The 24,488-nt window shown below is 26.5% G+C and overlaps 1 protein-coding gene across 2 annotated transcripts; it reads right to left on the reverse strand.

Moving 5' to 3' along the window:
• Positions 1–592: 592 nt before the first annotated feature.
• Positions 593–23,554, reverse strand: LOC135930000 (serine/threonine-protein kinase Sgk2-like). 2 transcript variants are annotated; one of them, XM_065466758.1, is made up of 13 exons: positions 23,430–23,554; positions 20,121–20,461; positions 19,879–19,962; positions 19,541–19,692; positions 6,498–6,663; positions 6,106–6,170; positions 5,683–5,740; positions 4,530–4,766; positions 4,290–4,402; positions 3,752–4,030; positions 3,320–3,633; positions 2,886–3,215; positions 593–1,643 (listed from the first exon to the last, which is right to left on the reverse strand). In XM_065466758.1, the coding sequence occupies exons 2-13, from the start codon at positions 20,178–20,180 to the stop codon at positions 1,408–1,410; spliced, it is 2,094 nt and encodes a 697-aa protein (XP_065322830.1). In that variant the 5' UTR covers positions 20,181–20,461; positions 23,430–23,554; the 3' UTR covers positions 593–1,407. The 2 variants fall into 2 exon arrangements, with proteins under 2 accessions (XP_065322830.1, XP_065322831.1); XM_065466759.1 differs by lacking the exons at positions 19,541–19,692; positions 19,879–19,962; positions 20,121–20,461; positions 23,430–23,554 and adding an exon at positions 12,960–13,073.
• Between the last annotated feature and the right edge of the window lie 934 nt (positions 23,555–24,488).

Raw genomic sequence — 24,488 nt, forward strand, 5'->3', positions numbered from 1 at the left:
AGAACATGCGAATAATGTAGACTGGTTTGATATCTGCAATGGTTCAACTCATGAAAATATTTTGTTATTTGGGACACACTGAAGGTAGATGGAGGTGTTGATTTTGCTGTTGTTGCAAATGTCAGATATGCGTGTTCGAAGCTGCGAGAAACGCCGTCTATTCCAACAATAAAACATGTATCTCTATGCGAGAATGTATTATGATGGTGAAATATGGGTAATAACTGTAAAGGAAGCTAAATTTAAGGAACCGAGATGAAAATGTTATAGCTATCGAGAGAGAAAAACAAGTAGTGAAGTGTGAGATTGGATGGGAATAGAAGAGATTGGAGGGGTGACGAAAAGAAATAGATTGAGGTTAGATATGTAGAACGAAAGATGATTGGGTAAAGAGATGCCCCTAGATGGGAGAAAGGGAATTAAGGCTTCGAAGACTCAAAACTCGTGGATAAGTGATAACGGATAATCAGAACAATAAATCTGACCAAATAGCGATGATCAGGAGCGGTAAAGGGGGATCATAGAGGAAACCGATATTTAGGTAAGCCTTAGTTAACGGATAAGTTATTATATATTTACCAAATAAATATAATTCATGTTTCTGCGTGTCTTTTTATATTAATACAAATTTGTTAAAATATAATTGAAAAATCTTTCATAATTTTGCTAAAATCATGACCGAAACCTTTTAAAATGTAAGCCCGAACCGTCACATTTTAATTTCTCGCCCCAGTTCGGGTGCTTGATGGAAAAATTATAACTCAATAAGGTATAACAATTATCATGGCGAGTTGCGTTTGTTATTCATAACTAATATTGTTTAATTTCAATATATATAATATTATATTCATTATTTAAAAAAAAAAAAATTAAAATTTTAATACAATATTATGAGTAGTCGTTAAATGCTCATTTAAAAACAAAAATGTCAAATTCGAATTTCATTCCTATAACCATCGGAAAAATTTTATGGATATAAATCAAGACTAAAATTTTCATGTCCCCTTATAGAAAAATAAAAAAAAAATCGAAAAATGAAGATAGAAATAATAATAAATGTAAATAAGTTGTCAATGTCAAATGTCGATTTAAAAAAAAAAATTTTTTTACTATTTAAAACAATTGATTCTTTTTTAAAATAATTAAATTAAAAAAAGGAGAAGAAAAGAAGAAATGATAAAAATTTTTTTTTTTTTTAAAAAGCGCGAAAATAAATTTCCGTTTTTATAAATTAAATCATAATAAAAAAAATGCAACAAAGCCATAATAATAAATAAAAAAGGATATTCATCCACCATCTTCTAACGTTATATATTTAATTTACTAATTTGGTCAGTTTTACTTCCATTTTTTTGTGATTGCATATTATAATATCTATTCTTTTATAGTAAATGGAAATAATTTTCATTATTCTTCAAGCGTATGATGAACGTAAGAAAATCCTAAGAACTCGCTGTATTCATCATCCGTAAACTTCAATTCGATATTATCTTCCCGGCATCCTTTGCAATGAGCAGTCCCTAAAGGGTGGTGTTCTGGTCGTGAAATTTTCGGCATTTTGACGTGCTCGTCTAGCTTTGACATCACCGATTTCGCACATTCGCAGTAGAAGCCACTATCTTTTTTGTTTCCTATACTTTGACCTAATTTTTAATTTTAAGAAGTTTAAAAATATAAGTTAAACAAATAAATAATGACAGATAATATCAGTCATGTTTCTATATTAACCAACCACATAATATTTCCTTTAAAGAGAAAAATAATTTTATATGAAAAGGTTCTATTAATTAAAAGCTGTGTCGACCTCAATGACATAAATTACTTACCCAAACTGAAGTTTTAATCTTTAAAATACACGTTAAAGCTAAGAATATGGATCAGCTGATGTGATACGCCATTTTGATTTTTTCAAAATATTTTTTAATACATAAATTGAACTCCGAATTTTTCTTCTTAAGGTTTTCATAAAATTTTTATGTAAATTATTTATATGGTTTGCAGTTGTTTTCGAACAAAAACTTTAAAGCAAAAAATTTTTAATGTTTATTTCTCTTTCAATTTAAACATATCATTCATAGGAACAAATATCTTAAAATATAACTTTTGCAGTTAAATTTATAAATTATTCTATATCAGCTGAATATCTATAAAATTGTTTTAAAAATTTTTAAATAAATTTCTTTGTATAAATAATATTGTATCAATTGGCATTGTATAAAAATATCATAAATAATCGAAATATTCTTAAGAAAATTAATTTATAGCTAAAATTAATATTAAATACATGTGAACTTCTTTTATATATATTATATATCATAATAATTAATGGACGCCATGACTGAGCAAGGATTTATATATTCCTTTAATTTAATAGTTAACCATTTTCATCATTCAATTTTAAAAAATATTTATAAAAATTAAATATTTCGCAATAAAATTTTTTCCTTCAAAGTTTCAACAAAATTATGCTGGCGATTTACATTTTTTTAAATATTATTTTTTATAACAATGTTTGTGTTTAATAGATGATACAATAATGGTTTTAAACTTTGATGTCATTCTTTTAAACTTCCTTCATTAAGATAATTTTATTCTATATTACTTTCCAAATTTTATATGGTAAAATTATCCTCGTAAAAAATAAGGAGTTCTATTAAAAAAGCCACAATTTTCTATTTATTCAAAAATAAGTTTATAGAAGTATCGCGATTTTGCTGAACCCTGTCCTATATGTCATTAGCTGTCTATAAAATATTAAATTTTTTGATCCAATATTCCCTCAAAACAGATCTGATAATCCATTTTAGGCGGATATCAGAACACCTAGGAAAGGGTGAATCGACGCAGTTTTAAAAATGTCATATTTACGGGCTTAAAAAGCCTACCTTTTTTAGTGAAACTATAATTATTGGTGTCGTCATGATGCTCGTAGTTGTCGAGTGATTTATAAATATTTTTAGCGGAATGGTCATTAGTCAGTTGATTTTCGGCGACTGTATGTTGACGCGAGTGCGAATTATTTTCGGCGAGAGCAGTTTGGTAAGATGCCGGAACCGGTTCTTCTATGAATTCTGGATCGAAATGTCGGAAGTCCAGAGGGTGGGTGAGGGATGGATCGAAGGGGGGAGTAATACGAAGGGCCAGCAAGGCTTGCCAGTCCAGATCGGCGAAAAAGGGGTGTTCTTGAATTTCTAACACGTCTCGTTTGGAAGCTCCTAAAGTTTATATCGCGTATATATTATAATTGGCGGTACTGTGAAAATCCCGTGATTTGTAAAATGTCTTATAATTAACTTTAAAAAAAATAAGATAAATTTACCCAATCTTTGTTCTCTGTCTTTTTGTAGCAAGGCCTTTAATAACTTTTTAGCTTGATGAGATGTTTGGTGACCTTCCTTTTGTTGACAATTGACCCCTTTTTCGTTTTCGCGATATTTTTGCGAATTAGGTTGACTGTGTCGATGTTTCGAGTTTTGTTCAGGAAAAGTTAGGGGTTTTGTCAGTATCGCTCTGTACATTTTGGCGGTATCCCGAGAGTAAAATGGCGGAAGGCCGAAAATCATTTCGTACATTACTGCTCCCAGGCACCACCAATCAACCCTCCTGTCGTAGTAATATATCTCACTTTTGCCGCTTTTACAAAATTTTTAAAAGATAGGTAATAAATAGGGTTAAAATATTTTAATGAGATATCAAATAAATAGTATAAAATTATAATGTAATGTCATAAATTAATGATAAATAAAATTACCTATTAAAACTTGGTAAGGCTTCGCCAGCATCTTCATCGCTTTGCTTATGGCCGAAATTCCTGTGGGACAAAATTTCTGGGGCCAGGTATTCTGGCGTTCCACAGAAGGTGGTAGCCAATTGACTCACCCAATCTGGTTCTGAGTCCGATATCGATTGACATTGAGATTGGTGGGGGGTGATGAGAACATCGAAATCAGGACATTGCTTACAAAGACCGAAATCGGTGAGCTTGATGTGACCGGCACGGTCCAACAAAATATTTTCTGGTTTAAGATCACTTTTAATTAATTTATTTTTAATATAATAAAATCAGTTTTTTTTTGAAAGCAATAAAATAAAATTTCACCCACCAATTTACTCTATAAGCCAGCTTCCTGCATTAGTGTCAATTTACTTTATATCTCTCCTTCCTCATTAGCGATTGATTTGGCCATCTTTAGATAAAATGATCCCCTCGAAACGCAAAAATAAATTAAGTAACAGAGATAAAAATATCCTTTTATAATACTTATGCAGAGTAAATAAAGTTGTTATACCGATATATAATATCCATGGAATGTAGGTAACCCAAAGCGCTAGCTATTTCCGCTCCATAGAATTTGGTCCTCTGCTCACTGAATCGCTTCTCCCGTTGTAAGTGCAAGAACAGCTGGAAATATTTTTATATTTATTTTAAAAAAAATGTTAAGGCTATGAAAATAAATTCAAGGATAATTAATGTGTGTTTTAAAAATTTTAACATTTTATGCACCTATAAAAGTTTATATTAAATGAACCTCCCCTCCATCCACATAGTCCAGCACGAAGAAGAGTTTATGCTTAGATGTGAAAGCGGCCCAAAAGCGAACCAAGAAAGGATGAGGTCTCGCTTGGACCAGCACATTCCGTTCCGCCATCACGTGACCACTTTCGTTTCGAGCAGAAACCAGAGCCTTATCCAGAACTTTGATAGCGTAGTATTTCGTGGGAACATTAACGTCGGCGTCAGCTGAACGTCTTTTTGATAGCAAAACCTACCGCAAAAACGAATTTAAATTAAAGACATGCTAAAGTTAATAAATATTTTATATGGTTAAATCATAGGAGGTCGATTTATTCCATCTTTCAAACATTGTAGTTGGCTAATTGTTCTATTTTTTAGCAGGCCAATCCTATTAGCCGAAAACGATTATAGACTAGGAATTTTTTTTGAAATTCTAGCTTAACTTCGAAATATGCAGAAATACATTAATTCTTCGTCCATTAAAAATCTAATACCCAACCATACTAATCAACAAGCTCTTTATCAATCTTATATTTTATCTTAATTTCAAACATAATATTTAAATTCTCTTTCACTAATATTTTTTTAAAGTATAAAAATATATTAATAGTCATCATATAGACCTCACAAAATCGATATTCGAACTATTCGTTATAAAAATTTTTATCGTTTTTTAGAAATTGAATTTAATTTGAAAGGCAGGATTGTATGAATAAGTTATATAATGTTTAAATTTAAAACAGGAGTTAATAAAATATGAGATTCATAATTTTTTGATAAGATTTTATATTTTTAAAGCTATAAAATTATTAATTTTGATTGTTAAAACAGATATAATATGATGGAGGTGCAATCAAAGCAATGTTCCCCTACATATAATCTTATTTAAAAAATTTCCATGACTCCTGATATGCCCGAGGGAGATGATATACATATAATGATATCTTATTTTTTTTTAAATATTTAAGTATATTTTTTTTTATATGTATATGGACAAAAATAAAACTTTTTACTATAACAAAAACAAAAAAATTATCAACACATTTTTTTCCGCACCGGAAAGGGTTAAATATGGTTTAATTATTCGTTTCGAATAATACGAACATCTGAAATACTCGATTATATGAGGTCTAGCTAGACACAGATAATATTTATATTCTTTTTACTTTGCCAAAGCTTCCTTTTCCTATGACTTTCAGAAATTCAAAATCGCTAGGCTTCATTCTAAATAAAATTAAGAATGTCATTATATTTATTTGTATAAATCAGAGACCAAGTAATTTTAGGCCCAGATTCTCGAGCAGGATCAGGGCCTGCTGGCCTCGGATATCGCTAAAGTGACACCTCCAAATGTGAGTCAAAGGCAATTGGATAGAAGATATGAAAAGGATTTTGGATGAGGGGAGTTAAGATAGGGTTTGTAGGTTTCACTGTTATTCATCAACCAAATTAAAATAGCAAAAATAATAATCGGATTTAAAAGAGTACGAAATTGATAAAATAAATGTTTTGATTGATGCAAAATAGCAATCGACTTATTTTAAAAGAAAAGTTCTATAAAGGATATATATATATATATATAGTTTTACTGATTGGAAAATTCTTTGTCAGTCGTAGCATCTTTCCCAGTGAAAAAAAATCCTCCTTTCTCGTCCTAAAAATCAATAAATTAGATTTATAATGAATTCATATTTTATTTCCCGCGTTGTTTATAATCGGTTATTTTATATTAATAATTAAATTACAAAATGATAATCGAAAGCATGATAATTTAATTTTTGAAAACTGTTTCCGATAAAGTAAAAATCATGTGGTCAAACTGTCATCCTTAAATTTACGATTTATAACTCATCGTCTTAGTTTGATAACCACCCATCGAGTTATTTGTGACTCCCCCCCCCCTCCTCAAATAATGAATTAGCCGATAATGGCAATTTAATAATATTTATTTTATATATAAATTATTATATACGCGTCTTACTTTAGCAACTGGCGGATTCGAAAAGTTTGATACATTCCCAGAGGAACTAGAAGAGTTCGATTTATCGTGACTGCCCGAACTCTCGAGGGATGAATGAGAAAGGGTACAAGCTTTCGAGGGTTTAAAACTTTTGGATTTTAACCCTAGGAAGTTTTGAACTTCGGCCCTACAATAAATTTAAAAAATTATTATTTATTATTTTCAGTGTTGGAAAGTTTATTTAAATCCATCTTTATCACGCCATTTACTTGGAATTAAAAATGGTTGCCCTTGATTGATATAAATCCGAATTAAACATGAAAGCAAGGTTCGTTTTGTTTTTTTTTTTAAAAAAAAAGTCGAGAACAAATCAATCACATTATTTCGGCGATATCGGATGCCCCGATATTTTTTATCGGATCGGATCGAGCCCATATTTCATATTTTTTTAAAAATATCGGTTATCGGCCAATACTATAAAATTTTCCGGTCAGATAAAATGGTGTCTTAAATTTAAAAAAAAAAAATTATTTCAAATTTGATAATATATTTTGTATTATATAAATAGATTTAATGTTTTATTATATATAAAATAAGTGATTTATCAATAAAAAAAAAATATTTTATAATAATACTTTTAATATAACTGATCATTTTAATATATTTAAAATGACTTAAGTTATAGTTAAATTGTAGATGTTATACTATTTAAAAGTATATGAGATAAGTATAAGATGTATGTAGTGATGCAAAATCGCTCACCCTTTATAACCCAATTATTAAATTTAATAAAAAAAAATTACATTATATATCATTTATTTTTATAAAAGGTTTACAATTTAGTCAATTATCTTCTAATATAATACACACACGTGTCAGAAATATATTAAATTATTTCCTTTTTACGTCAATTTTACATTTTTTAAATTAGGCCAAATTTTTATTTTGAAGGCAATTGTGAATATTATTTCAAAAACCCATTATATAAAGATGGATATAATTTTTGAAAAGTTAAGTGTTCAATTACGTCATTTTTTTTTATTAAGCGCAATAACGCGCTATATTATGGCCCCCCAGGGGAAAAAATTAACTCAGCCATCCTTTAATACCACCTAAGCTTTAAAAAAAAAATTTTTTATAATGGGATTTAGTGTTGCAAAATCGCTCCATTTGAGCCGATTTTTAAAAAGGACTAATCAATATTTCAGCCAAAAAAAATATTGCTTAAACCTCGAGACTTACCTTTGTGATCTACGAGCAAACAGGTTTGAGTAATAGTTTTTCTGATGAGTTAGCCGTTTTTTAAAAATCGACTCATAATGTAAGAAAACGATTTTGCAGCACTAGATGTATACTTTAAAAAATTAAAACGATTAGTATGTTCACAGAATACAAAATCAGATGATATCGATCGGTAATCGGCTATTAAATCGGCCTCCAGAAAGTGGTATCGGTACACACCTAGTAGGAAGGAAAAGAGTATATAGAATAATAATTTCTCATTCTCATTTCAAGTATCTGTTTTTAAACATGTCACATTTAATTTAATAATGTTTGTAAAAAAAACCCTTGAAATTTAAAAAATAATAATATTGATAGAGAAGAACGAGAACAAAAAAGAATAAGATAATTAATAGTAATAATATTTTCAATGACAATTACAATTGTATTCACAACTTTTAAGTTTTAACATTATTTTTAATTTATTACATTTACATCGAAATTCAATCGTAAAAGAGAAACAAAGAAAAATTGGCAAATATTTTAATTTTCAATATATCTTTTTTTTTCCCAATAATGAACATGGAAAAAGAAGAATGGAATGGGGTAGGGGGTAATTTAAATTATATTTTAATTTTTTTGCCAAAAAAAAAAAAATTTGGGTCACCACAATAATGACAATTTAAAATGTTTTGATCTGGAAAATTAAATATTTATTATTTACAAAAATGAATAACATTTATTTTTAAATTTCGAAAAAAATATAAAATAAATGTCGCTATATGCCTGCGGGGCAGAAAACAAATTTATTTTAAAAACGCAGTAAAGGATGGTTCGGTAAGCGCTTAGCATATGACAAAAAAAGGCTTCTTTGCCATTAAATTAATTTTGGAAGCCCTTATTTTATTTTATAATAATCCCCCTCTCCCCCAATGTTATATCGGTTTTTGAGCTGATATTATCTTAATGCCCATAAAGCCGGGTATTTTACGCAAAACCGGATATCGGATTGGCTTCGAAGATATCGAATTTCAGATACCTTTCCAATATTTTTCTTTTTTTGTGATTTTTTTTTTAAATTAAGAGCCAAATTTTGATAAAAAATAACCTCCCCCCCCCCACATCCAAATAAATTTGAAAATTAAATAATAATTTTTGCCAATTTGAAATATTTTTTCTTTTGTTATAAAAACGTAATCAATTTTAAATCTATTTCAAAAAAGATACAGTTGATTTGAATATAAAATTTGTTAAGTTAATTGAAATGATATTGTAAAGGTAATTAGGAGGTTAAATTGTAATCAAATTAAATGACAATTATATGAAATTATAGGTGATATATATTATTAATTAAAATTCTAAATATCTGCCTGAATAGAATGTGATTTTTGGAATAAAGATATAATACACCGCGTTATAAATTAAAATAAAAAAGGGTGCTCTAGCTGCATTTATGGAAAGGCTGTTCTATTCAGAAATAGACAAAAATCAAGACCTGCTAGGACGTATTCCGAGGATTGAATCCCGCTTAAAAAAAAATAAGGACATTTTTATGTCATAAAATGATACGATACGAATAACAAAAAAACAAAGTTACGATATTAACCAAAAAGGTGTAACATTTCGTAAAAGAATTGCAAAATTCAAAATTAATAATCAGGTGGCGTATTACCAATAAGTCATAGGATATGTATTTAATTTTAAAAGGCGTGATAATGTATCTAATAAGGAAGTGGCGTGGTGAAGTGACGTCAATCTAATGGCTATAATTAATGAAGTAACTCAATTAGTTACTCCCAAGTATGAGATACTTAAAGGTAACGTTTATAGCACTTCTAATAAAAAAATAATTATTGCTTAATTTCCCATAAGGGGGGGAGAGGTGATTCAAAATCAGGACCGATATGCCGCGATGCGATGAATACTTAATACCGTATTCGTTTTGTAAGGTATAAAATCCATAATGGATATGTAGCGTTAAGGTAAATACCCATTATTAGCTGAATACTGTGTTGTATAACACTTAAATATATTGGCGACCATCTTTACAAAAATTTATTAAATATCTCAAAAAAAATCAATAGTAAATATCATTTTTTAAAATATATTGGCTAGAAAAATAGTATTTATAATTTATATAAAAATTTCAGCTTCAGATATATTGGCGGCCATCTTTATAAACATAAAATAAAAATACCAATTATAAAAATGAGTACCCTAAATTGAATACAATCATATTGTCACAGGTGGATAATTATATTGACTCAGATTAAAATCAATGACAAAATTTTTATAAATTTAATAATTTGCATATCATATAATAGTCAGTTTGTTGCGATTTCGAAGAATATTGATTATGCAATTTCTTGGAGTTGATTTAAGAATAGGTTATTAAATTAATAAAAATGGGTTCTCCATAAATATTGGTTTAAATGAAATCTATATATAAATTTTGCATTATTATTTTTGTCACGGTATAACATAATATAGGAAAAAAATTTATTGATTTAATTGATAATAGGGATGTGCCGATATAGTTTATCAGATCGGGCCAATTATTCCTCCTTTTTATTAATATCATTAAATTTACCGATCCGATAAAATGGCATCTTGATTTAAATTTTTTTATAATATTAATATTTAATATTTAGAAAAAAATAATTTTATCAAGTTAAAGAATTCTTATATAATTGGGGTGATAAAATTTTTTTTATTTAAAAAAACGAACGAAATAATTAAAAATTATGTTAAAGTAATTAATATAAAAAATCATTTATTTTTTATAAGCTTATATTGATCGCGAATAGACTATATATGGGATATTACTTTCCGCATTATAGAAAGATTTATGGAACAAAAAAAGGATAAAAACGATTTCACTATAATATAATGTTTAGATTAGATTTGATGAATATAAATAAATATGCATAAAATATTAGGTTAATTAAAAGTTGATAACTAGTGATATATTTTAAATGGCTTATGTTATGGTATAGTCATTACTATATGTTAAATTAAAATATATATTAATATGTATAACGAATATAATCAGATTTGTAATATCAGATAGGTAGTCGGCCGATATCGATATAACGTCGGATAGGAACGGAAGTGGTATTGGTATACCTCTAATAAAAAATCTTCTTGTAATTTCCGTTATTTAAATATATGTCGATCAAGGAAATATAAATGCGCACTGGCAAAATACTGGTATTCATCCGCGATTGTTTAGGATATTTGTCTCATAATAAGGAATAAAAAAAAAGAAAGAAGGTGTGAGTCGTAGATAATTCAAGCGCATCTTTCCTAATTTGAGCAATATTTATGAGAGCTCTCATAATTTTGAACGAGTAATTTAAGACGAATGATGATCAATTTAGTCTACCGCTGTCTAATACTTTTCGATAAAATGAGGAAAATTGGACACGCTTTATATATATTCTATTTGGGTCTTGTGCCATGTTTCTAGAGGGCGATTAGGGTCGACTCTGAATGGGAGGAAATGAAGGGGGGGGGAGGAAGAACGTTCGCAAATTTTAAACGAACATCAATGCAAAAAACACTCTTTTTTTTGCAATCATCATCTCATTTTATGTCCAATCTCTTCTTTATTTATTGATTTTTATAAAACTCGGACAGACAATTTAATTTAGAAAATTTAAATTATAGTTTATAAAAAAACCGTATTTCAACAAAATGACCTTCTATAATAAAAAAGATAATATATACGCGATATTTTAATAACCTATGGCCAATTTTTTAAATATTTTATTTTATTTTTTTTTAAAAAAAATAATTGGTGATGTTGTATGAGAGACAACGTCTAAAATGCCCAGCCCAGAAAAGGATAAGGTTAAAAGTTTCCGAGGTGTGAGCCTTTTAGTGTGACTTGGCCCTCGAGGCCAAAACGTAGATAGTTGGCGTGTAGATAAATCAAATTTTGGGGAAAAATTAAAAGTTGAATAAATGTTCGATAGAATACGAATAAAATCTAATTCGATTTTTTTGTAATATTTGTTTAAGGTGCGTGTTAAAACCTAAGGCCCGACACTAAGTCTTTACGACGAGCAATCAATAGCATTAAATTAGGTTGACATCCTTTCAAAACCTAACTCTAAAGTACTCATTTTTTTAGTAAAAGTTATTCCGTCGAATTCAAATAAACTAATAAAATCTTCATTTTCGATTGGTAAATGTTGAACAGAATAATTTAGTACTCGTTTAGGTGCGAATCGAATGATTAATTCGATTTTGTATAAAAAAATTTCCATAAGATATGCAAATTTAAAAATAAATTTTTTTAAAAAAAGGGAATATTTTTCTCTTCGGGCAAAACATTTCTTGATTATTTCATATTTTTGATAATCATATTTGTGCCTATAAAATAGACACTCCCAGTATAGTTGGTTAATTACAATATTTTTAACCAAATTAAAAAGCCTTAGTGTCAATGAATTTCTAGGCTCACGCCTGTAGATTAAGCCGATATTTAGCTAACTATACTGGCAAAATGTAAAAGATCTCTATTATTTCCTTTACTTCTGATTGTAAAATCTTGCCATTTCAAATAGTATATTTTTTTAAATTTTAGTTTTAGGAAATTTTAAAATGGTATATAATTGTCAACAATATACAGCGAAAGCCAGAGAAAATTAAAATATTATTAGATTTTAATTTTATAATTCCAAAAATTATTTAATCTACGAATAATTTATTTATTGTCATAAATATTTTTTGATCTATTAATTTTTCATATTCGATTCCAATAATTTTATTTTAACATTATATTATTATTGGTATTTGAATAGAATAATTTGTTATTAGTGTTCGCAAATTATGGATAGCATGAAGTATAATTTTTGATAATATTAGTATATCTAACGACATTACAGCTGATTTAATTCGTAATCTAAGTATGGCGATGCGATGTCCGTAAATCTCAAAAAAGAACAAATTCGGATTCCATTTTTGGGGATTCGAATTATAATAAAAATATTTTATAACCAATAAGATTATTTTTTATTCATTCTGGGGGGGGGGGGGGGTAATGTTGTTAAACGGCTCAATTTGGCTAGAAAATCGGTTAAATCGAGCCTAGTGGAGTAAAACAAATATGGCCTTGTTAAGGTAGTAATTTATAGTTATCGCAGCGATGAGGAGAAAATTACGAAATCAATGCCGCTTTATACTATATAAATGGATACCAGAAGTATGTCGAATATATATATGCAATTATACATTTATTTATTTTATAGCAATTACTTAAAATGATGAATTCCCATTCAAATATGAAAGAAAGGAGAAGAAAAAAATCTTGATAAAAATCTTGAAAAAAACGATTTGAACTATATATTCATATACCTATAATTAATTATCAAATTATTTTTACATTTTTTATTACTTTCAAATTAAATTTAAAAAATAAAACATTTTTCAGATGACATACTTCATCACAGTTAATATAATAATAAAAAAATACTTTTTAAAAAAAATTGGCACAATCTTAATATTTATATTTATGATAAAAAAAATAATAAATTAAATTATAAAGATAGGGGAGAATGAGTTGTATCCTTCTTCGATTTTTTTTTATCTTCTCTATCAAAGAAAAAAAAACTAGCCAGAATAAGTCGGAACCTAATCTTCTCATAAATAATAATGATTGGCATTATGGTGCAGCGCATCAAATAAAGAGTTAAAATTTAGGAAACCAGCCAGAATGAGTCGGAATCAATTCTTCTTATAAATAATAATGACTGGCATTATGATGTGGTGCATTAAATAAGAGTTAAAATTTCTGAATGAACGCCATATTCGATTTTAATAGTAGTTAGGGTGATAAGAGGAACTAGTGCATTTTAAAAATTAATTCATTCGTTGACAATTTTTTTTTTTTAAATGATAACTAAAAAAAATTTTGACGTATAACAAAATCAAAATCACATTTATATCATATCATTATATTCCTCAAAAAAAAGACGGGGAAAAAAATTATAAATTTAAGTTTCTAATAATTTAAATCTAATGTGTGTCACTCACGTTAAAAAATGGAAAAGAATGCCAAATTATATTATACTTCCCCTTCATGTGATTTTTATTTTTTTTTGAAATGGGAAGGGTGATCAAATGCTATCGCCACCCTATTTATTCGGTGCGCACAAAATGAGCGTTAAAAACGCTGGATTGCAAGCGCGAATAATGCATTTCAAATGGCTTAATGCAAATTGGTAAAATTACCGTTTGGCGTTAGCAACCATTTTAAAAAAACGCAAATAGGTTTGCTTTTACATAACTTTTCTTATTTGTTCGCTTTATAATATTACGTAAGATGTATTATTATAAATAACTTACTTATAATCCTAAAAAGGAATATTTAGAGATTAAAGAAATAAGAAGGGACGATAATATAATTCTCAAAGACAAAATCCTTTTTTTCTAGAACTTATTTAAAATTTTGAATCGACGATATTAATAAAAAGTCAGCCTCAACTTAACCAAGGGATGCGCTACGCTATGCTACGTTTATTTTATTAAAAGAATTAGGGCAAAACGTGAACGCTCAATTTATGTGTTTAGCCACCTCGCGAAAAAGCCCAATCTTTAAAGAAAGAAGGAATAAAAATTGATTATCGAGAGAACCCATTTTTATCTTATATTTATCGAAATTTAAATTTTTCCGATTGCCACCCCCCCCCCCTCCCATCCATTTATAAAAAAAAATATATTTGTTAATTTGTCAATTTTTTTTTTGGCTGCGATCAATTTTGTATTTTTTTTTTCTCGCTAATTTGTAATTTTTTTTTTTAAATGATCGGGAAATAAATTTGTTTTTTTTCTCCCCAAAAAAAGTTAAAAATTGTTTTTGGAACTGTGAATCGAGATAGAATTTGGGGGATTAAGGGCGTGGTGTCCAAAGTCAAAAAAAAACAATAAACTTCGTAAATTTCAATAAATTAATTTTTTTTTAAAAAAAATAAAATTTTCACTTAGGACACCTTCCCCACATCTATAGTTTTGACTTTCTTTTTTTTACAAACGATAAATAAGAAAATTTTCTCCCAAACATTTCGATAGAAATTGGAAAAATAATAGTTTTTTTCTGAAAAAAATTTATTAAATACGTCCATATGGTTTACTAATTATGGGTATTTTTTTTTGCAATCGTTTTTATTGAATTAGAACATTTCAAATGGAGTCAAGATAAGGTAGCCATCAGCTTTATAGGTTTCAGTGCATTGCGAATCGGTGAGGGGGAAGTTTGTTAAACGACTCTCTTTTTAAAACCTACCCAATATTTTAGCCAAAAAAAAGTTCACGCATAAGAATTTGCTCATAAATGGCGGCTAAAAATGAAATCTCGAAGCCAATCTCTTAATTTAATATCGGCGACGTTTAACGATATTCGTGGAAGGTTCTTACGTTACCCGAATTTTGATTTATTTTCAAGTAAAATTTTCATATATTATTTGCCAATTTTTTTTTTCTTAAGAATAACGTTAATTTTTTTTTGGAGTACTATTACCTGTGTTTTTATTTTTTTTTTTAATTTTAAAAAAAAAATCGATTTTTAAAAAGTTTTAAAAAATATATATGTATCAAAAAAATTGAAATCATTGATTTACTTAAATTTCGATTACAAAGAAAGATAATCGTGTTTAAAATATCTTATCTATACATCTTTTTTCAAAGCAAACTCCCGGAGCTATTATAACTGATCCCGTCAAACCGATTTGGCTGACAAAATGTGAGTTAATAATAATTGATAATGATAATTCTAGAACATCGAATCAGATCCCAAATTTAAAATACGGGTCCATTTTGCCCTCGTTTGGCAAGGGGACCAATCTAATATTATAAATGCTAGAAGCAAGGTTTGTGGAGCCTAACTACAATGATTAACCTAAATATCAAAAATATACTTAATAAACTTTCGTAACTTTAACGAAAGAAAGAAATAAGGTATTTTTAATGTAAAAATAAAGTAGTGGCCTAAATCATTTTTTCGAATTTACCAAAGTTTATTAAATTTTTAAAGTTTATAAAGTAGTGAAATTATAACGAAAAAAAAACAATATAAATTTATATTTTTCAAATTAAAATAAGAAATAGTCAGTTATATTAATCAAAATGGGAAGTATAAATAATTTGATAGGAGGAATTATTAAATTTCAAATTTAGAAAACTTTAAAAAAAATTTATTGGAAGATTATGAACATGATTCATAATTTAATAAAGTTAAGAAAGTTTTGAGGTTTTTATTAAAAAATATATTTAGGTCATAGCCTAAAGTGGCGCTGGTGCTTAAAATTTTTCGGTAAATCATATTCTGGGTTCTAATGATTCCAAACTTGGTTAAAGCAAAGCAAAAACAAAGATGAAACAAGAAAAAGACCCTCTAAAAATAATTTATAATAAATAACTTAATATTTATATAAATTACTTCCGGTTCTTAGGGAAATTTTAAATAGGTTCTGGTTCTTAGATTTCAATAAGAGAGGTAACCAGGTTCCGTGAATTCCAAATCCCCAAATGGGGAAAAAATAAATGAATAAATGAAAACAGAAATGCTTACAGTATCCTATTCATCATTTCCAAAAATATTGGGATATTTCCATTTCTCGAGATTGTAAACGAGAAAAAAAAATGATGAAAAACTTCGCTGATTTCATTATCAATTTTTTTTATCAGCTATTTTTAAATAAAAATAAAAAAAATAATTAAACTTAGATTAAACCAGTTCTGTAGCAACAGTCCCCTAAGGATGTTAAATAATCAAATTTGTTTCTATAGAACGGGTTTAATCTAAATTAATTATTTTTAAATTTGTTTTCATCCCAAGATAGATATATTCATTATCATGCCAGAAATCGATTTCCCCAATTTTTTCCTCAAATTTTTTTTTTTTTGATTTATGAATAAAATATGCTAATTTTTTTTTTTAAATAATAAATTTAAATTTAAAATAAAAATACATTGAGTGATAATTAATTACTTGTCATAAAAATGATGTAATAGGATATGATGAATGACTATAGTTTGGTAATTGTTTTCTTCGAGTTGTTTTATTTTCAATAGTTCTAGCCGGCTAAACCCTAGTTATAACTGAAAAAATATCGCTTCCGTCCCTGGGGGTTTTTTTTAAAAAAAAATGGAGTTCAACTTTAAAGAACACAAAGATACATGAACTCGTGCTTCAATGATTAGCGAATTCTCTAATAGTTGCTAGATTCAAAGGGTGTCGTTAGACGAGAATACATTCAATTTACTTTATTTTGCATAACATATACTCAAATTTTGGAAATCTACTTTCTAAAGTAACGTTTAAAGACACTATAATTGGCAGATTTTAGCTATTACCCAACCAACCCTTAACCAATTTTAACACTTAAAATTTTTTCAATCATTATTAATACAAGTTATAATCCTGATTTTTCTTTCTTCGTTATAAATATTTACCCCCCCCCCCTACGACAAAGTGTTTACAGTGTTTTTTAAAGTCAAATATCGAAATTTTTTTAAAATTATCTTTCATCTTGTCAAAATATTTATTTTTTAATTGACTCCTACTATTTACGTTTTGATATCTAGGTCTATAAAATAGCAATCCGCTCCACCTTACAAATATTGTCCTCCAAAGATAATCGCATTCATTCGTTGAAGGTCGGTTCAGCCCAAAAAAGATAGTTGGGGTGGGGTAAAAAAAAATTTACGGGTTGGGATGGACAACTTTTACCGAATATATTTTACGGGTCAAGCCAAAAAATATCTAATAGAATATTTACACGCCAGCCCGTACCAACCTATACACCAATCATTCATTTCATTATACCATTTTTTTGTAATTAATTAATTAAATATGTATTATATCGTATCCTATTTCAAAAATAGGAAATAAATTTTTTTTAAAATTCTATTTCAAAGCTATAAAATATTAAAGGTTTCTTTAAAAAAAATTTTTTTAAAGTTTTAATAAATTAAGTAATTCTTTCTTTTAAAATATACAATTCAGGTATAATGTTTAAAAATAATTTATTTTTTTTAATGAAATAAGAAATATAACTTTCAAGGTCCCATCTAAAAACAATTATTTATTATATTATATTTTTAAAATAAAAATTTTAATCCCAATAATTGTGGTTTTTATTTTTTTGCAATTTCTCTTCCTATGATTTTCAAAAAAAAATGGCCTTGCGAATTTGTGATAAATATATAATAATAGATATTTAACAAATCCGAAATGTTTGTTCATAAATTAATGGCCATTTACAGCAATTTTTATGGTCATAATGTTAATATATATATATGGTTCATTAATCATGAATATTTTACCAACTTTAAACAATTTATCAATTCTCCACCAAGTTATGTATATAAAACAACATTTTGAGTAAATATTGTGAACCTCGATTCTGCCAATTTTTACATTTTAGCCAGAAAAATTACCTTACGTCCATGAAATTTTCGTCAAATATTATATTCATCTCTTGGGGAAAACTCGAGACTAAAGTAATACTTTTTGGCTAAAATTATGAATTCCAACCCTTTTTATAAATAGACCAAATCAAGGTTTCCAATTACACTAATCTAGAATTTATTTGTATAATTTCCTTTATTTAACATTACCCCCATACATTCATAGTTTTTATATATACCTAGCCGATAAATAGCATAACCAGCATTTTCCTTTGTGAGAGAAAATAGTTTAAAGGCGGAAGGTTAAAAAACAGGATAATTTTTTTTACATAAAAATCGATTTATTTGATTAATTTGCATGATTTTTTTTGTTCTAAATCAAATATAAAAATAATACAAGTCAATAATGACAGCAGAAGTGTAAAGTTAAGAGAGATCTGAAATGTCCGCCTCATAGGCCGGGCGGTGCCGAGTAAAGTCTGATTTAATTTTATTTTTGCCAGGTTGAGGGTGCGAAAAGTAGAGTTGAATAGAGTAATAAAAAAAATATATTTTAAAGCCTAGTTTTGTTAAAATAATATGTATTATTTTTCTTATAGTCTTAATGATTAAATGACCGGCTAATATGATAGTTTAATTCATAAATACGATTTCCTTTTCCTACATTTTGTGATTATTGCTATAATAAGAAAATCACATCATTATTAATTAATTTACCATATGATATATTTCTAAATTATAAAAAATATGGCTGGGCAATCTTTGTAAAAACTGTTAAAGGCCGGGTTCAAATGAATGAGACAGGCGCAAAACTACTCCAACGGGGTCTGGGCCATATTCAGACCCATAAAAGGCATTAATTGAATACATTGATTTATTACATTGTAAATTAATTAAATAAACCATTGTTAAATTAGGGATGTTGAATTGACTAAAAAAAACTTTAATATATCAAATATCTGACAGTCAATAAAAATTAAATTAGTTTTTATAAGAGTATTTTAAAAAAAATAAAAATAATATAAAAGATTACCACAATCACGTCTAATAAAATTGAGAAATTAATTAAAGCCTACACGTAAAATACAGTATTAATATGATTTTTTGTAAAACATTTCCTTATATTTGTAACAACCTTTTTTTATATATAAAATTGTTTAACTTTGCTCTAATTGTTTGTTTTTTAAATATTATCAATATGTTAATTTTTATACTAATTATAGCAGGTAAAAGAATTTTGTAAGAAGGTTACAAATATTTGGAAATATTTTACAAATCATTTATATGGAGTAAAAAAGAGTTATAACTAAAATGTTTGTATTTGAAAAGGAAGAAAATTGAAACCCCCTCACCCCCCCCCCCTCTCTTTCTGGGTCATGTAAACACTAAAAATAATTTTTCAAATAATAGAGCGAAAAAAATGAATAAACTTTTCAAACAAGGTGGCGTTGTTGATAATGTCACCCACGAATTGTGTCATTCCTTCGCTAAATCTTTTGACACTTGCTATGTAATGATAGAATACCAATTTTTTCAAGCCCGGAATTTTTTTGAGATGAGACCCCGGGAAACACGTTTTAAGCTGCCATTTTGTGTTGAGAGATAGAAATAATAAATTTGCTCTAAAAAATATAACGCCTTTCCATATTTTATCACACTATTCTTATCTATAATCTAATTTAATACTATAATTATGTTTAAAAAATTACTCACCTTTATAAAGTTCATGTGATATAAAATATATTTTTTTTAAAAAAAATGGACTTACAATGGTCCTTAATTGTTGAAATTCGGAATATTTTCTCAGAACTGACCAAGATTCATTGTCAGAGGTAAGCGAAAGTTTATATAGCTATTATAAAAAATTTATAATTAAATTAACTCGACTTCTCTCTAGCGAAAATGCAAAATTATTTTAATTTATTACATGTTTAAATAAAGATTTTTTTTTTAAAAAAAAGAGCGTCTGCGCAATATAATTGAAATTACAATAATAATTAATATACTTACTGGATTCTTAAGATCAACGTTCCATCCTTCGATTTTAACGTCGCTAATGCAAGCTTGCATGTCTGGAAATTTTTTTAGCGGTCAGGATAATATCAGGTACAATTTTAATTTTCACTTATATTCAAATAATCTTCGATTATTCAATAAGAATCAATAAAAAAATGGTGTCGAGATTATAATAATTTGATTCGAGGTCATAAAATGACCATTTCTTTCATTCGGATTTCCGTATAATAAAAGGGATAAAATTGCATTTAATTAATTATTTGTCTTTATATCTTTGCTCGGAAAACTGCACAAGGAATCATATGAAATTTTTGCTTTTCTAATCTGTATTTACACTATTTATTTTATTTATTTAAAATAAATATATTTTTGTTAAGTTATTAGATTAAATTAAATTTGTATTTCATTATTCCTTGAAAAAAAATGTAATAAGGGAAGGAGTACCGCCATATTGGAATTTAATAAGATAATTGCAGACTTGTTTATAATAATCATTCATTTATTTTCGGATAAAAAATTTTACAAATTTTAAGTTAAAAAGGCAAAAAATAGCGGCCAATATTTATGATTATAATAATACTCATAAATAATCTTGATTATATTTTATAAGTTGTAAATATATTTTTATTTTTAAAAATATCATATTCTGTTTTCAAGTTTTTAGATTTAATTTTATACATTTTATAAATGTTTTTGAATGTTATTTTGGCATCAACCTATTTATTTTTTCAAATATCTAATTATCGTCAGGTAATAAAATAAAATTTTTTTTAAAGAAAGTTACGAGAATATATATTTAATATAAAAGATAGAATCATTATATTTTTTTAAATATTTCTTAGAGATTTTATCTCATTTTCTCTTATTATCCTAAATGTATAATTAAGTGCGTAAATAATCATTTTTTTAAATAAAATCGATTAAATTTAGCTAAAACCAGCTTATAAAATAAAAAAGTAGGTAATCCATTAACCCCCTATTATCTTTATTTTTCCAGGAAATTTTATTAAATAGTAAATTTATTTTACAGACGTTTTATATTATATGATTTCCAAGAAAAAAAATAAAGGCAAACATAAGAAATATAAATTTGCCCTGCAAGTTAAATTTTACAAAAATTAATATTTACTATTTCTACAGGTAGCGAAATTTTTATATAAATCGATTTTATTAAATGCTCATTTATAAGAGGGAAGGCCCAGAATTGATTGTATATTTTATTTTAAAACAAATCAAATACTAAAACACCTTGGCATATTTTTATTTTCGTAATTAATACTTTTTATAATAAAAAAAATATGAAAACGATAATTAATTAAAATCCTTAAAACTCTGATGGGCAATTTAATTCTTTGATAATTATAGTCTAATTTATGCACATCATATTCATTAAGATTTGACATTTATATGAGCATCCATAGGGATTGATTTTTTTTAAAGCAATCTACATATATATATATATTTTTTTAGGTAAAAAATTATGCATAGGTAAATTCTTCAGTTTAATCATTAAAGCACTTAATGGATCATTTATTAATTTTAATAAAAATCAATTTAGAATCTATGGGTAATATTATAAACTCCTATCAAATAACTGATACAAAATACAACATAACTAACAAACATCGTAACCCATGATTTTATCTTTAAAGCAAGAAATCAATGTGTTATTTTTTCAACTTTAAATCATTTTTTAAGCACGTTTTATTTAAATTTAAAAATCTGATTTTACTAAAAATATATTCCAACATGTTTAGAATATGTATCTTATGAATTGTGGACAATTTTTCCATATAACTTTTAGTCATTTTAAATTTATATAATAAATCTATGGAAAACCTATACAAATTATATTAAGTCCCAAAGTTCATAACAAAATTGTATGAGTTATATATTCCAAACATGTTGGAATACATTTATGGTAAAATCAAAATTAAATATTAAAAAAAATTTTGAAAAATAACACATTGCCAGAAAAAACACATTGAAAGATATGCTAGAGAGCTGCAGAGGTACCATCTGCACAGCTCTGCCAGAATTTATTTTAATAAAATTTTGGCCCTGTTTGGCTCGGATTTTATATTTTAAGGCCTGACAGACCTGATTTTTTTTAAAATAAAATTTCAACTGTCCCACATTTTTTTTAAAAAATATAATTTTAAACTTAATAATGGTTATTTAAAATATTTGGCTTAGCCTAAGTATTTTTTTTTTGAAAAATTTTAAGGCCTGGCTAGGGTATTTAAAAAATTAAAATATGGCCCAGCTTGTGTACCCTGGTTGGGCTTAGGGTCATGCCTGCATACTATGTAAACTAGTTATTTTCATTGATCTCTCAGCATTTAGATTAAACCTGTTAATTTTAAATTTTATTTTAAAATAAATAAATTATATATATATATCTGAAATTATTCAAGATAACATTTTTTTTAAATTCAAGGTTGTCTAAAAGCATCAAAAAAAATCCAGGTCAGGCTTAAAAATATTTTCAAATCCTATTATGTTATTTATTAAAAGGTAATGCTAATAATTTTAAATAAAAGATTTTTTTTTAAATATCCAACCTTGTGTAATATAATTTTTGGGCCAAGCCAAATTTGGCAAATTATTTTATAAATGAATAATGCAAATATACACTTTTTCTTTAAAAAATTTGTTATGGGCCAAGCCAGCAACCTTTATCAAAGGGTATATTAATTAATTCTTTTTTAATTGATAAGGGTAAAAATAATAATACACCCCTTGAAAAATGCAGTAATAAAAAAATTTTGGTTGGTTAAGCCAGGCAGAAATTTTCACAAGTAAGGCTAGGTCAAAGAAAATTTGGATTAGTTTTACAATGGACAAATCTTGAAATAAACTAAATTTATATCATTAAATTTTTAGAAATACACAATGGGAAATAGGAGATTATTTTATTAAAATATATTAAATAAATAAGCACCAAAATACATCACTATTAAAATTTTATAAAATGAATCTAATAATAACTTTATTCAATTTTATTAATAATTAAATATTATTTCTATAAGTGGCAATTATCAAGGTTTAAATTAAATGACTATTTAATTATTACAAAAATATTTTCTATAAACATTAATATGCAAATAACTTGTATATAATAAAAACTCATAATAAATTTAAAAATATTTTATAAAATTATTTATATGTCCAGATTCAAATCATTTAATCAAAATAATAAATATAAATATGCAACTTTAAATTTTTTTCCATTGAATTATCATAGATATATTTAAAATACACAGAATAAACATATATATTAATGTTTGATTGATATCTTACATGCAATGATGAATTAAAATGATAATATAAACATAATAATAGGAGTCGCTAAAGGTTCAACTTCTCCAACCTAACCCAAAAAATTAAAAATAATAAAAAATATAAATTTTTTTAAAAATAGTGGAAGGATTAATTTTTATATCATATTAAATTGCATTTTCAAATTAGATTAAATATATCTATTTTTAAATAAAATATAAGGCATTTAAATTAATCATGGATAGTTTTTAAGAGGCGCAAGGGGCGGAAAGGGAAGCTGAATATCTTTCAATTCTGTGGCCTTCTATTCTATCCTCTAGACGAATTGTAAATATTTTAAAGGTATTTTAATATCTTTTATATCATCTTTCTGCACATTTAAAAATATTTATGTTGTTAGTTTTACCCGAACAGGAATAACTTAATAAATTTAATTTATATTTATCTTTTATTTTTATAACTTTCAGGTAATAATAATTTCATTTTTAAATAAGTTTAATAAATTGAATAAGGTTCGTTAAATATAAACTTATTGAAGTTTTAAATAGAATAAATGTGAATAAAATATAATATAATAACATAAGGTAATAGAATCTTAAGCTGTACCAAATATTAAACTATTTAATTTGAATATTGAAATATCATGTTTGACAAAATTAAGAAAGTTAAATAAAAATTTTTATTAATCGGTTTTACCAAAGTAAAAGAAATTTAACTTAAAGATAATTATAAAAAATGTCCATGAAAAACAAAATATAATTTCTGATGGAAAATATATATGGTGCATGTTAAATATAATATCTATGTGACATGATAAGGAATTTACATATGCTAAAGCTATATAGGCGTAGCCAGGGGGGGGAGGGGCAAGGGGAAATTCTCCCTCCCCCTTCAGAAATTTATCACTTTTTGTGAATATCATTTTAAGCTAATAATAAATATCCCCCTAAGTCCTCCCCCCCACTCCCTGACCCCCCAAAAATGTATGCATATATTTTAAACAATAATTTGAAAGAAAGAATGTAAAAGTTGACATTTTTTTATAAAACTATTCATCATAATTTATACATTTTTGAAAAA

The sequence above is a fragment of the Gordionus sp. m RMFG-2023 genome, chromosome 5 (assembly GCF_954871325.1).
Source record: "Gordionus sp. m RMFG-2023 chromosome 5, tfGorSpeb1-WG-v2, whole genome shotgun sequence".
Classification (NCBI taxonomy): Eukaryota; Metazoa; Nematomorpha; class Gordioida; order Chordodea; family Parachordodidae; genus Gordionus; species Gordionus sp. m RMFG-2023.

What these genes read in the sequence shown, in the direction of transcription:
- LOC135930000 (XM_065466758.1), bottom strand. Translation starts at nt 20,180, where the DNA reads ATGCAAGCTTGCATTAGCGACGTTAAAATCGAAGGATGGAACGTTGAT. An exon ending in ACGTTGATCTTAAGAATCCA is followed by an intron (nt 19,963 to 20,120) that starts GTAAGTATATTA and finishes TTTTTATAATAG; the next exon opens with CTATATAAACTTTCGCTTAC. An exon ending in TTATAGTTTCACTAAAAAAG is followed by an intron (nt 1,644 to 2,885) that starts GTAGGCTTTTTA and finishes ATTAAAAATTAG; the next exon opens with GTCAAAGTATAGGAAACAAA.